Raw genomic sequence first — 13678 nt, forward strand, 5'->3', positions numbered from 1 at the left:
ACCCTATCATTCGTAACAATACTACTCTAGTTAAATAATGGATACGAAGGACTGGTCATTGTGGTGAAACCCACGGTAAGGCCTAAGTTCAACAGTATATGTCTGTGGGCTGATGGAAAAAGTAATAGACTTACCGTACCAATCGGTCACCGGGGCATAAGTTACTCTATATCCTTGAAGTATGCCGTTTCGCCCACGCATAGGAGGAGGCTCCCAAGAAACTCGGACTGATTGTGAACTTAATGCATTGCATTGTAGAGCACCAGGCGGCAGGCTTGGTACTGTAATGATAATATTAGAGAAATAGATGAATATGTTTGAATTAATAGCAGAGGAACAAAGCTTCGGTGGTGGTTCAAGACTGAAAATATTAAATAGTAACCAAGTTACTCTTAATTAGTAGTAAAAAAATTTCGGTAGGGCTATAAACTTTTACTGGTGGTAGGACCTCTTGTGAGTCCGGGCGGGTAGGTACCACCACCCTGCCTATTTTTGCCGTGAAGCAGTAATGCGTTTCGGTGTGAAGGGTGGGGCAGCCGATGTAACTATACTTGAGACTTTAGAACTTATATCTTAGATCTCTCTGTGAGATCGTCCGCCCTACTAAGCAATAAAAAAAAACATTACCATCTTCCATGGTGGTGGCAGTTGTTGGAGGAGACGCAGGACCAGCTCCTCTGCTGTTATAAGCCTGAACGACAACAGCATATGCGGCGTGCTTCTGAAGACCAGATAGAGTGGTTCTTGATCGAGCAGTACCGGCGCCCTCAACCGTCCTCACAGTGTATGAAGCACCTCCTGGGCCGCTGGCGATTAGAACTGTGCTGTTACTGTTTAACTGAAAAAAATATTAGAAAATTAAATTTATTCCGGAGATGATGCATTCAGGTTGGAAGAATAAGACAGCCGTTATACAATTGAGGCTTTAACCTCATCAAGGTGAGTGGTGGCATTCTCATTGCGATGTCTATAGGCTCTGGTTACTATTTAAAATTAGGTGCGTCGCAAGCTTATTTACCCATCTTACATACCCATTTTATTTTATTTTATAATATATATATATAATAGAATTTTGTTGTCGATAATACAAAATACGGCGATTTGTCAGAACAGAACAGTCATAGAGTGTACATACCTCTTGAAATCCCACATAATATCCCAAGATATTTCCATTCCACAAATCTCTTTGGGGTGGTTCCCAAGTTACGATCAGTTCTGTAGAGCTTTTAGCTTCTACTCTTACGTCCTGAGGTGGGCCGCTTGGAACTGGAAAAACCAACGTGCATTGAAAATTAAAAATATTTCTCCTATTCCTGGTAGCCGGACGACAAAGTGATGATGATTTGTGTCCTGCTATTTTAAGAACAGCATTCTTTTTTAATACGCTTTTATTAGCTTCAGACGTATGTATGTTAGTATGTATGTTTGTAACGGAATCTTTGAACATGATTTTGACCCCCTTCAAAACGTCGGATTAACTCGGAATTTGGTATACTCATTAAGGACCGATGATAAATACATATAAAAAAAAAAATGAAATTGAACTAAAAAGTGAAAAATAAATAATACATTGTTTAAAAGTAACAAAATACGCATTTATAGAAAATCTAACTAAAAAATAGAAAATAAATTTTAATCAATTTGAATTAAAAATAGTGTAAGAAAAAATTATTTTATTGTAAAAAAAAGCGTGGCGTTCATGGTATTAATAGCTATAAATATTTTATGAACAGATATGAGTAGAAGGGTTATTTTGATAATATCCTGAAAAGCACCCCACGCTTTTTTACAATAAAATCATTTTTTCTTACACTATTTTTAATTCAAATTTATTAAAACTTATTTTCATATTTTAAGTTGGATTTTCTATAAGGACATATTTTATTAGTTTTATTTTTACTCTGTTTAAAGCATAGGATAAATAAAAGATTGAAATACCTTCTTCCGTAGTGGTAACTTGCACGGGTTGACTTGGTTCACTTTGTCCCAGCCGGTTCTCGGCGATTATCCGGAGGTGGTATGATGTCGCCGGTTGTAAGTTTTGAACACTGGCCGACGTTACGCTTCCTGGGACGATGACCTTCTGCGGTGTTGATGGCCACGATTCTAATAAAATTCACAAGAGCTTATTTATTTTGTATTTACTTGCATATGTTTAGTATTTATTTGTATTTAATCGTATGTAAGTCTATCTTATATTGTATTTATTTTTCACATGTGTATATAAGTATATATTTTTATGTAAGTTTATTAAGATATAGCACCATCCATGCTAATTTGCTTATTCCTTTTCCTGCAAGGTTGCCTGGAAGAGATCGCTTTCAGCGATAATGCCGCAAATTTATGTCACCGTCTATTATTTGTTTTATATACTTACTCTGTACATGTGGTGTCAAATAAAGAGTTATTATTATTATTATTAAGAGCAAATTAATATTAGTCACAATCATTATTAACACTTATTTCGAATGAAATAGGAAATAGTTATGTTAATGCAGTAAAGGATTAAAAATAAATTGAGAAATAAATTCCCAACTATACGCTGGAAGTCTATGAGGCTATTTTAGCCACGCGTGAACGGGTAGCTAAGCTCACGGCCTCGCTCTGACTCAATTTGCTAACACTATCCCTAGTAAAAGCAGTGCTTCGCAGAATCTACCGCCGGATCGGAATTGCGGCTCGCTGAGAAGATCCGGTGAGAAACTCAGTGGGCTGTGTGTCTATGGGTTAGTTCGCTCGAGCGACGAGTTCGAAGAATACGGTGACAGTACCGAGAATATATCCGGGGACCCCACAAAACAAGTATCGGGCGACGGAGGTTTTTCGTTGTTGCGTCACTTGGGTCAGATTGAAAAAAATAAATAATCTAATATTTAAAAAAAACTAATATTAAAAAAAAAGGCATGCCCGTTGAGTTTCTTGCTCAGGATGGAGGCTAGTTTTTGTGAATTGGCGGTAGTTCTTTTGACGTTCAACAAGTATGTATGTACTTTCATTTATGTTGAATAAATTTTTTAGATTTAAAAAAAAAAAAAAAATTTTGGGGTTGGATATGAGAAATATAGTGTGGTCCTACCTGGAGCTTCTTTATACTGCACAATATAGTTGATAATAGGACTGTTCCCTGCATATGGTTGAGTCCAAGATATCTGTATGGTCCTTGATTGTTGATCAATTACCCGTATGTTCTTTGGCATTTCAGGAACCTAAAAATTAAATATTACCTTATTGTTGAAATATTTAAAGACTGAATTATTAATAGTTATCACGAAATTATGATAGGTTTGCATGTACGAGAGTATGCTGTTTACTGTTCAAATAATTCGTATATCGACTAATACAAATTCACTTGATTGATTCGAACTAAAAGATTTTTCTAGTCTCTTCATTTTTTTATTACAAATAAATATATCACTTGCCTCTTGTACAACTAAATGTATCAACATCTCATCCTGTCCATAAGCATTGGACGCTCTGCATGTGAGCGCTCCTGTGTCTTGTCTGTATGTTTGTAAAATGCTTAACTCTGATACCAAGCCGTCGTCCAGAACTTGTTCGCGAATCGTGTACCTACAGGGAGTGATGGATCTTTAGTGGCGCAACACGAGAACTATAAAAACACTACTGATGTTTCTTTTTTTTTTAGAAAGAAAGAAAGAAAGAAAATCTTTATTCGCCAGAAATATAGTTTACAAGATATAGGACATAGCTTCATATATTTCGCCTAATTAATTAAGAAAGAAGACAATTATTTGATTTTACTCGATAAGAACACAATGTTTCAAACTTCTAAAAATAACTTTTAGCATAATACAAAATCCTACAAAGAAGGTGTAGCATTTGGACTCAAGCCTTATGAAAATTATGGAACTTGAGAACGATTCATATATTGTATTTATTTGTATTGTAATTTAATCCAAGTCACGCGATACTTACGACAATTTTTTAATTCTCCAATACAAAAAATTACAATATTTCCTAAACATTTGCTGTTAGTTAGGCTCATTATAAGCTCGCAAGGTTAGGTAGTTATATTTTCTGGTTAAATAGATAGAACAACTATTATATAAGTAGTTACAATGTTTTTTTTTATTTTTTATTGCTTAGATGGGTGGACGAACTCACAGCTCACCTGGTGTTAAGTGGTTACTGGAGCCCATAGACATCTACAACGTAAATGCGCTACCCACCTTGAGATATAAGTTCTAAGGTCTCAACTCTCAAGTATAATTACAGCGGCCGCCCCAACCTTCAAACCGAAACGCATTACTACTTCACGGCAGAAATAGGTAGGGTGGTGGTACCTATCCGTACGGACTCACAAGAGGTCCTACTACTAGTAATGGAAACTTCAACACTATCACTCAACCCCTATTAGCCACTTGACACCAAATATACCAAGAGATAAGGTAAGATAAGGAGAAGAGGTAAGTGAGCCCATTTTGAAAAAAAAAACCACAATAAAACCTTACCTTTGATCCAAATGATGCGCTATCGTGTGGTGGTGTGGACTTCGCCAGCTGACTTCCAGGGGTGCGTCTCCAGATGCAGCGCATTGTAGATGTGCAGCCTCGCCCGCAGTAACTTGTACTGTCTTACTTTTCATAGGAAATCGTGCTGGTGCTGTGATAACATTGAATCATCTGTGATTATAATAGGTACGTACAAGTTTTGCGTATGTAATTCGTAAGGGATTGTAGACCAGTTTGTATGCGTCATAAGGCTTGTTTTCCTATTACCGCCTATTACGTAGTTATTACGTACATTTTTGCGCAGATCAGCTTTCAGTTAGCCTGGTATTAAATAAAACACTCAATGTATTGGAATCGAGTGATACGAATATTCTTCTTCTTCTTCTTCCTAGTCGTGGTCATGCATCAGTCGAATCCTGCGACACCGATGCTCTCGCGATGCGACGACATGTGGCACGGTGTTTCGCAGAGTGAGAGCAATCATTTTTAATGGAGTGACACAGATTTTTTTTTTTATTATTGAGAGATTACTGGTGGCCCGGAGGCCTTTCCAGCTTCACCAGGACAGGTGGGCGAGCAAAGGCTCAGCCAGGAGGGGTGGGATTTGATAACAACTGCCCGAGCGCCTCCGAAGGAGACCTAACAACTCAAGAGCAATTGCTTCGCGAATGAATCTTACTACCGGATCGGAATCGACACAGATTTTATGAGGTCGGTCCCTCGTGTTGGAGATCGTCCGCGAGATCTTTTGCCCTCGACTTTCCCTTGCACCACTAACCGCTCAATATACTACGAATATATTTTGGTTAAAAACCCGTAAACTATTACCCGTGAGTGTGTGGGCCAAGAATTTGTATCCTCAGTTGAGCAACGAAAAGACCTAAAGTCGAGTTACTTTGCGAAAAATCCAAACGAATTAAATGAGTTATTGCCTGAGAAATTGGTATAAGTTCAATGTGTGTCACATTAAACCATTACCCATGTGTGTGTGTGAGCCAAGAACTTGTATCCTCAGTTAAGCAACGAAAAGACCTAAAGTCGAGTTACTTTGCGAAAAATCCAAACGAATTAAATGAGTTATTGCCTGAGAAATTGGTATAAGTTCAATGTGTGTCACATTACCTACCTACAAAAATATACTATTATTAGATTTTATCTTATTAGTATCGTCTAGTAATTGAAGAATTATCCCTTGTGTTCATAAGCCACACGTGACAGATACAGTCGTCACGTGTTCAATATCCTGCCGTATAGAATTACGTAGAGTACAATGAAGAATTACGCTCCTTAGATAAAACGGGTCGTACAAAAGAAACAAATCCGAAAAGGTTTTCATATTTCTAAGTCGGACAATAACAATCGGTTTATCTATGGGTCGGCTACCTACCGAGGTCAGAACAAATAAAATCAGAATTATGTATCTTCCTTCGTATCGGCGGCCATTTTATTTGATTTACTGAATTCAGTTCGAACCGTGAGGGATAAGAAGGTTCTTTAGATATATTACATATATGTATTATTTTGAATTATAATAATGGTGCAGACATGTATTTAAATCTATATCTATACTAATATTATAAAGAGGAAAGATTTGTTTGTTTGTTTGTTTGTTTTGAATAGGCTCCGAAACTACTGGACCGATTTGAAAAATTATTTTTCCATTAGATGCCGACATTGTCACTGATGAACATAGGCTACTTTTTTTTTTTTTTTTTAATTTTTTTTTTTGTTTGTTTCATATGTGTTTTAATGTTTCCGAAGCGAAGCGAGGGCGGGTCGCTAGTAATTTATAGACAGGCCATTCCTGAATTTTGAGTTTTCCGAATCAAAACCTTCTTGAAAATGATCTTGAAACTCTTAAAGCCACTTTCAAATATATTATGATTTAATTTTCATTTTAACACTACATAGACTCTGATACGTATTAATGTGCAATGTTTTAAGTATTTAGCATAGATTATAAGTAATGCTAACAAAATGTATGGTTTTTACTTAAATAAAGATTTATTAACTATTATTATTATTATAATATTATTTTGATTGTGGAGTGTATGTAGGTTCTATAGGTACTAAGGGAAGAGCTTGTTTACCGAAAATGTTAGTACGTTTTTAAATTACAGTAGACCGTAAAAAATATTCGGTCCTTTATTTTATGTACATTACTCAGTGTCGTTTTGCATGAATCGTCGTCAGTTATTTATTGAGGGTACTTTGTTTACAAACCCCATTTTACGATTTACTGGCGGCTTAAAACAAACATAGTTATGTATGTATGCGAATCTAAAAACCTAATGTTTGTTTAGTAGCCAGCGAGGCGATAAAACTTGGTGGGAGCCAACATTCGTTCCAGTGAACGTCTGTAAACTTTCGCCGCGTGTAAATCCCGGGGAAGCTTGTGTCAAACCGAAATAAACAAGCCGGAAACACGATTACAGGCGGGAACGGAACTGTTTACTAGTCGTGGACGTGACGGACGGAGGGTTCCATTCTTCGGATCGAAATCAAACCGGTCTTTTACGGGAGTTTGTCAATTTAACAATTTGTTATTCACGTAAAACCGATTGTCCTCACTTAAAACGTAAGGATGCGTTAAAACTAATTGGTTAAAAAAAAAACAACCAATAAGCGCGGGAAAAACGTACGGATATTCCACGATATTTGTTACCGAACAGTATTTTCGAACGTAAACACGTACACCGCGGACTTATTCTAGTGGAGGCAACTGTCTAGTTTTCCAATAACGAGGAGACGTATTGGGACGTTCGGTCATTGAGTTTTCTGCTCAGTCGCGTTTCTCTCGCGCTATCGCCCGCCGTCAATTGAATAAGCTGACGATAGTTTGTCGTCTTTATATAGTTTGGGAGCCATTATGTTGTGTTAATAAGCAATAATTAGTTTCCAATACTTTATGAGAAAACGAAATTATCATGAAGTGTTTGTAGCAACCCATTTTTTAGGGTATAAGCTTTGGTTGTTTCTAAGGCGACCGATTCGAAAATTGTTTACTATGAAGAAACCATTGAGTTTATTAGAGGTTTTCAATTAGCTTTTGAAAGCATGAAAAGCAATCTTTTTAGGTATGAAAACGGTGAGCAAAGTGAATTTTTTTCAACTTTGCAGGCGACAAAAGACAAAGTCACTTTCGAGCAATTTTTAGTAATTCGGTTAATTTAACGATCTGTTCTCAAAATATTACGGTTTTACATAACAATAAAACCGATATTATGTGCCGAGAAGGTAAAAACATACAGCATTGTATTATGAAGAAGCAGTGTGTACTTAGCTTAGATTCTTTGTCTATGTCCAACCATAGACAGTCAATTTAGTTCCATCTTTAGCCGCTAGGTGCTGCCAGCAAGTATAAAGGGAGCGCAGCCATCTTTGATCTTCATAGTCTTCACCAGGAAGAACTTCCTGCAATGCTGTATGTTTTCCTTCTCGGCACATAATATCGGTTTTATTGTTATGTAAAACCGTAATATTGATGTGCCTTTGGAAAACATACAGCATTGTATTATGAAGACGTGTTTGTTATCTGCTGGTGAAATTATTAAGCACAACGCTATGATGAAATAGGTAAAGCCATAATAAAATTATGAAGCGCAATGATAATGTTCATAATTTATATAATTATTAAATCGAAAAAACAGTTGTTAACTTCCATGTTAATTCAATAATTAAAAAATATTTATAAGTTTGTAATAAACATTTTGTCTTGTATATACAAGAAAATGTATAAATTGTATAAATGATGTATATACATCATGTAGAAGTAAATGTGTTGAAAAAAAGAATCGTGAGGATCTTTACGAAGCTCTATTATTCGGCAATAATTATTGTAAACGTTTGGATGATTTGCAATTGCCTCTAGAAAGTATTTCGTCCATTGGTTCATTATCAATCCATCTCAGAGGCTACTGCTGATCTACAACTTCTTAGAGATGCGTTGATGCCATTACCTCGTAAGGTTGAACGAAGACCAGTTTCCAATTACAGTACGGGATGCCGCTTTTGTGACAACACACATAGTTAGAAAAAAGTCCTTACGAATCTTACCGGGCATGTCTTTAGTTTCATGTTTAGAAAGCACTTATGCAGATTATTGACGAAAATGGATTTCAATTTTAGACCCAAAGACTGGTATCAGAAAGATGTTTTTCTCTGTTATCAAAGAAACTGTCTTTAGAAATGTTGAGCAAATTAAGGTCATTAACTCTGCGTCCCGTAGCCAGCAACATGGTTGTTGGTGTCCTTCAAGCTACATTGAGGCGTGATGTGGTGGCTGGGTTTGAAGAAAACCAGTTTAGAACTATTCTCGGATCTCATGTGAATGGGACTACACTTAGTAAAATTGTAATAAGTAGTTGAATTTTGTTTAGCTATTCTGATGGCTTTTTTAAAATAGCAATTTTTATTAGAGAGCTACAGAATGTTTGCTGTCCTACATGTATTTCGCCCACAGAAAGTCGACAGCGCTGCTTTATGATGCAGAAGGATTGTTTTATAGGCAAAATTTTCTTTTTGGAAAAGAAGAAAGAATTTGGCAACATCTGCAGACTTAGGATCAATTTTAAAACTGTAGCACCATATGCACCATCTTCTAGTTGCTGGTAAGTATGCTGACAAAGTGGATTGACACCAGCTAATTTTCAATAAATCTTCTCCTGTTTAGACCAGTCTATTATTTGTACAACCTCCCCCCCCCCTTTCTAAGCTTTCAGGGTTAATGTTTAACCTGTGGAGGAGGCAGGTTTTGGATTTCGTGCGAGTTATCTAGCGTTCGGGATCTGAGGGCTTGGAAACCCAAATGCTTTCGCTCAGTCTGGGAACACTACCAGGTAGGTTCCCTAGACACTGTTGAAGTGAGTCAGTACTTTGGGGAGAAGGTTGAGAGGAGGAATTCTCCATGCTAGTTGCATCCTCTACGGTCTGCTGAAGGTATCCAATCTTGGTCGGCGAATGGGTTTATATCCGGATGACCCCACTTTCGAAAAACTTTTGTGGTCACTTGTGGTAAAAAGTGCCATTTCGCAGGTTGATTTCCTCGTGATAGCCTGTCGGCTATGATGTTGTATCTCCCCGAGAGATAAGCTGACAGTTATCTTGAACTTATCGCTTAGGTTTAAAAATCGAAAGGTCAACGTTAGTGAAATACTTTCAGATTCATTTTGATTGTCACTACCATTGCAAATAGCTCTTTTGTGGGTGAGCCGTTTCTGTTGTTGAGCTGACCATAGACAGGACGTTAATATTTTGTCTAATTGTAACCCCTACCCATGTCCGAAGCTTCCGTTGCCAGGAAATGGTTGGTTTTGGGTCTCGGCAATGTTTGACATGTGGCTCCGCGTCAGCACTGCATTTTTTTTTTTTTTTTTTTTTTTTTTATTGCTTAGATGGTTGGACGAGCTCAGCCCACCTGGTGTTAAGTGGTTACTGGAGCCCATATACATCTACAACGTAAATGCGCCATCCACATTGAGATATAAGTTCTAAGGTCTCAGTATAGTTACAACGGCTTGTCACTACCATTGCAAATAGCTCTTTTGTGGGTGAGCCGTTTCTGTTGTTGAGCTGACCATAGACAGGACGTTAATATTTTGTCTAATTGTAACCCCTACACATGTCCGAAGCTTCCGTTGCCAGGAAATGGTTGGTTTTGTGTATCGGCAATGTCTAACATGTGGCTCCGCGTCAGCACTGCATTTAATTGTTAACACATGCAGGATGGCCTGTTTTTTAACCCTTTTCTTGAAACTTCGCAAGAAAATTTGCAAGTTAGCATAGATTGATGTAATTCCGTCAGAGTTTGAGCTAGGATGTTGTTGAGTGGCCACTTCATTTCTCGCAATTTTCCATCGAATCCCTAGACATGTCATCTCTTGAACCAGTGTACTAATTGATTTTTTGTAAGGCTGACTTGGCAGCCCAAATAATCCAAGAGCTTTACAGCTTATGTGGCCTGAAAACTCAACTTGGACTTCTTTTGATGGACCTGGTGGGATTTGCGTAGGTGGGATAACACTCAACATCCCTTTGCACGCAATGTTTCCGCGACCGAGCATGCTATGCAAGCAAAAAAGGTGTATTTGTCTTCATGGACCAAGAAAAAGTCGCGTAGGTAGGTTAACATTTGACTTCCCTATGTACGTAAGGTCTTCGCGACCGAGCATGCTATGGGAGCAAAAACGTTTATTTGTCTTGGTGAAACAAGATCATGTCGTGTAAGTAAGCTAGCACTTCGATTTTGCACGCAATGCCTCCGCGACCGAGCATGCTGTGGAAGCAAAAAGGTGTATTTGTCTTCAAGGACCAAGAGAAAGTCGCGTAGGTACGTTAACATTTGACTTCCCTATGTACGCAAGGTCTCCGCGACCGAGCATGCTATGGGAACAAAAACGTTTGTCTTGGTGAAACAAGATTAAGTCGTGTAGGTAAGCTAGCACTCGACTTTGCACGCAATATCTCCGCGACGAGCGACCGAGCGACCGAGCACCCTATATAATGGAAATTGACATGCCAGCCCAGATAATCCAAAAACTTCACAGCTTCTGCAGCCTGAAGTTTCAACTTGGATTTGTTTTGGTCGACCAAAAGGAAGTCGTCTAGGTAGACTAGCACTCGAGTTCCTTTTGCACGCAAGGTCTCTGCGACCCAGCATGTTATGGAAGCAAAAAAGGTTAGTCCAAAAGCTTCACAGCTTCTGCAGACTGAAGTTTCAACTTGGATTTGTCTTGGTCGACCAAAAAGGAAGTCGTCTAGTAGACACTAGCACTCGAGTTCCCTTTGCACGCAAGGTCTCTGCGACCCGCATGTTATAGAAGTAAAAAGGTGTGGCTCTGAAGCCAGACCGAAGGGTAGGCATGTCATTTCATACTAACTCATAAGAAGGTACCGATTCTTTCCTGGAGGTACTGATACTGGTACCTTGGTACTGATCCTCAAGAAGTATCGACGAAATTTTGCGACTGATACTAGAAAAATATTCCTGAGAAATGTTCAATTCTATCATCCAGTCCCCTGGGTGGAGAAAGTTTGGTACCTAGGTGTCCGAAAACAGTTAGGTGTTTTATCTTTACGACCTTGTTCAACTCTCGAAGATCGAAAATTGGACGCATTGATCCGTCGCTTTTCTTCCGCAGAAAAAGGTAGTTTTTTTTTTATTTTTTATTTTTTTTTATTTTACGGTATTTGGTAACCATACATGGTTTACAAATTATTACAATTTTGGTGGCACTCAGTGCCTCCCGTCGGTGTCTTCAATTGCCCCCCTCTGAATTGTGCCAGATGTTACGGACTATGATTGTTTATAATGTTTGGCTTACCTTTTGTACGAGATCGTGACAAATAGGATTGTATTGTAGCCCTCCGAGGGACTGAATAGATTTCAATTTACTATTATCAACTTCGTAGTATCAAGTATTAAAAAAACTTTATATGTATGTGTAAATATTTTAAGCGTATATGCTGAAAAGGATTTGTATTCTGGGGGAAACGAACACAGCCATAAAATAAGCCTAAATTAAACTGATTATAGAAAAATTCATTGATATAAGATTACATTATATTTGTAAAAAAGAAACCGCTCATATAAAAATGACTTCTAAAAGACAGCTTTATAACAAACTGAATCTGTTTAAAGGTAATTAAACCTACATTATTGTTTTAATTACTTCTGTATAAAGAATACGTGGAAAACATCTTTCGTGTTTCCTTTCATATTTTTTTTTACTTTATTCAATTTTATTTTTTATCACCTATTTGTTGTAATAGCGGCAATGTAAAATATTATCTACTACTTTTTTTAATCGGTCAAAAATAGTTGCGACCATACAAAACAAACCTAAAACAAATATGTATATTCTGCAACTCTATGTCTTTCAATACTTACTGTGTTCTGAGCATTGAAATGTAATACCAAGAACTACATCTAGTTCCACAATACAATAAGCACGAAATTTTAAACAAATATTTTTAACCTTATATATTAGGCTTTAAGTATCATTTTAGAATAAATATTTTTGTACTGATGACTTTTTATGTTCAAGTGACATTTTAAATTTATTCCATAATATTCTTTTTCTGACGAAAGGACCTAAATACATATATTTTGCAATGGTAATTAAACTTTATGTTTAAGTATTAAGGTTTATAATAAACTGAAGTCGTTAACATTATTAAACCTTTTTCTAAGAAATTAAGATGTTTTCGTGTCTGCAAACGTGGCCACTGGAGCGTCTTATTTTTGTTCCTGATCCTTAATCTAGTACTATTATTGATCGAAGATTATCAAACAAAAATTCCTCAATGAGTGGTGCGTTGGCAACAGGATACTTTGTTAGAGACCACGGAAATTAAACTTTGACGTCTTATTTCTATACATACGGCCCTTTTTTCCGTATACAATTTAAAACGCTTTTTACGGGTAACTTGTACGACGGAGACGATTTGTCAAAGTTTTCAGTAATTATGTTACAAAGATTATTAGTTTAAATCTGTTGTGTTTTTTCAAAATTTCCGTATTGACGAGATCAATTTGTTTACAACAATTTTCGTTACATTCAATTGTTACACACAGTTGATGCATTATTAGATTTACAACGTCACTGACCTGGTGGGATAACGAGCCGATTCGAAGATCGACCGTTACCTTTGAATCCCGTCGTTTCTTACGCAGAGACTCCTTTTGTTCTTTTTCGCTTGACGAGCTGTTCGAACGCGAGGCGTCTCCATCGCGTCTCGCCTGGACATCTTCCCTCTCGGAAATTATGGAGCTTGACTCAACATCACCTCCAACAGATGACGCGTGATTCATGGCGTCCGATGATAGGATTGGTAAATAATACTCGTAATGATTGCAAAATAACACTCATAGAAACACAAAATAAATATTTTTTGCAATTAATAAGAAGTCGAATAAATATTTGTGGACTTGCGACTTCACAGTACGAAAGTACACAACGCTATGAAGATCAAAGATGGCTGCGCTCCCTTTATACTTGCTGGCAGCACCTAGCGGCTAAAGATGGAACTAAATTGACTGTCTATGGTTGGACATAGACAAAGAATCTAAGCTAAGTACACACTGCTTCTTCATAATACAATGCTGTATGTTTTCCAAAGGCACATCAATGTAGAATTCAATTTACTGTCGTTTTCTACAAATCGCCTTCATATTTCCTGGAAGGTTTAGGGAAATGGCGGTGAAT

General features: G+C 37.3%; 1 protein-coding gene across 4 annotated transcripts in view; it reads right to left on the reverse strand.

Annotated features, from left to right (window-relative positions):
• The window catches only part of LOC101743862 (cell adhesion molecule Dscam2), a 220631-nt gene that overhangs the window by 20649 nt on the left and 186304 nt on the right, over nt 1-13678 (reverse strand). For all 4 annotated transcript variants that reach the window (XM_062673973.1, XM_038017526.2, XM_038017525.2 and 1 more), the window contains exons 17-23: nt 4473-4623; nt 3420-3570; nt 3077-3206; nt 1939-2106; nt 1136-1266; nt 628-838; nt 135-281 (exon numbers count right to left, since the gene is read on the reverse strand). In XM_062673973.1, coding sequence (XP_062529957.1) covers nt 135-281; nt 628-838; nt 1136-1266; nt 1939-2106; nt 3077-3206; nt 3420-3570; nt 4473-4623 — 1089 coding nt within the window. The remainder of the gene's footprint in view (nt 1-134; nt 282-627; nt 839-1135; nt 1267-1938; nt 2107-3076; nt 3207-3419; nt 3571-4472; nt 4624-13678) is intronic.

The sequence above is a fragment of the Bombyx mori genome, chromosome 19, assembly GCF_030269925.1.
Source record: "Bombyx mori chromosome 19, ASM3026992v2".
Taxonomy (NCBI): domain Eukaryota; kingdom Metazoa; phylum Arthropoda; class Insecta; order Lepidoptera; family Bombycidae; genus Bombyx; species Bombyx mori.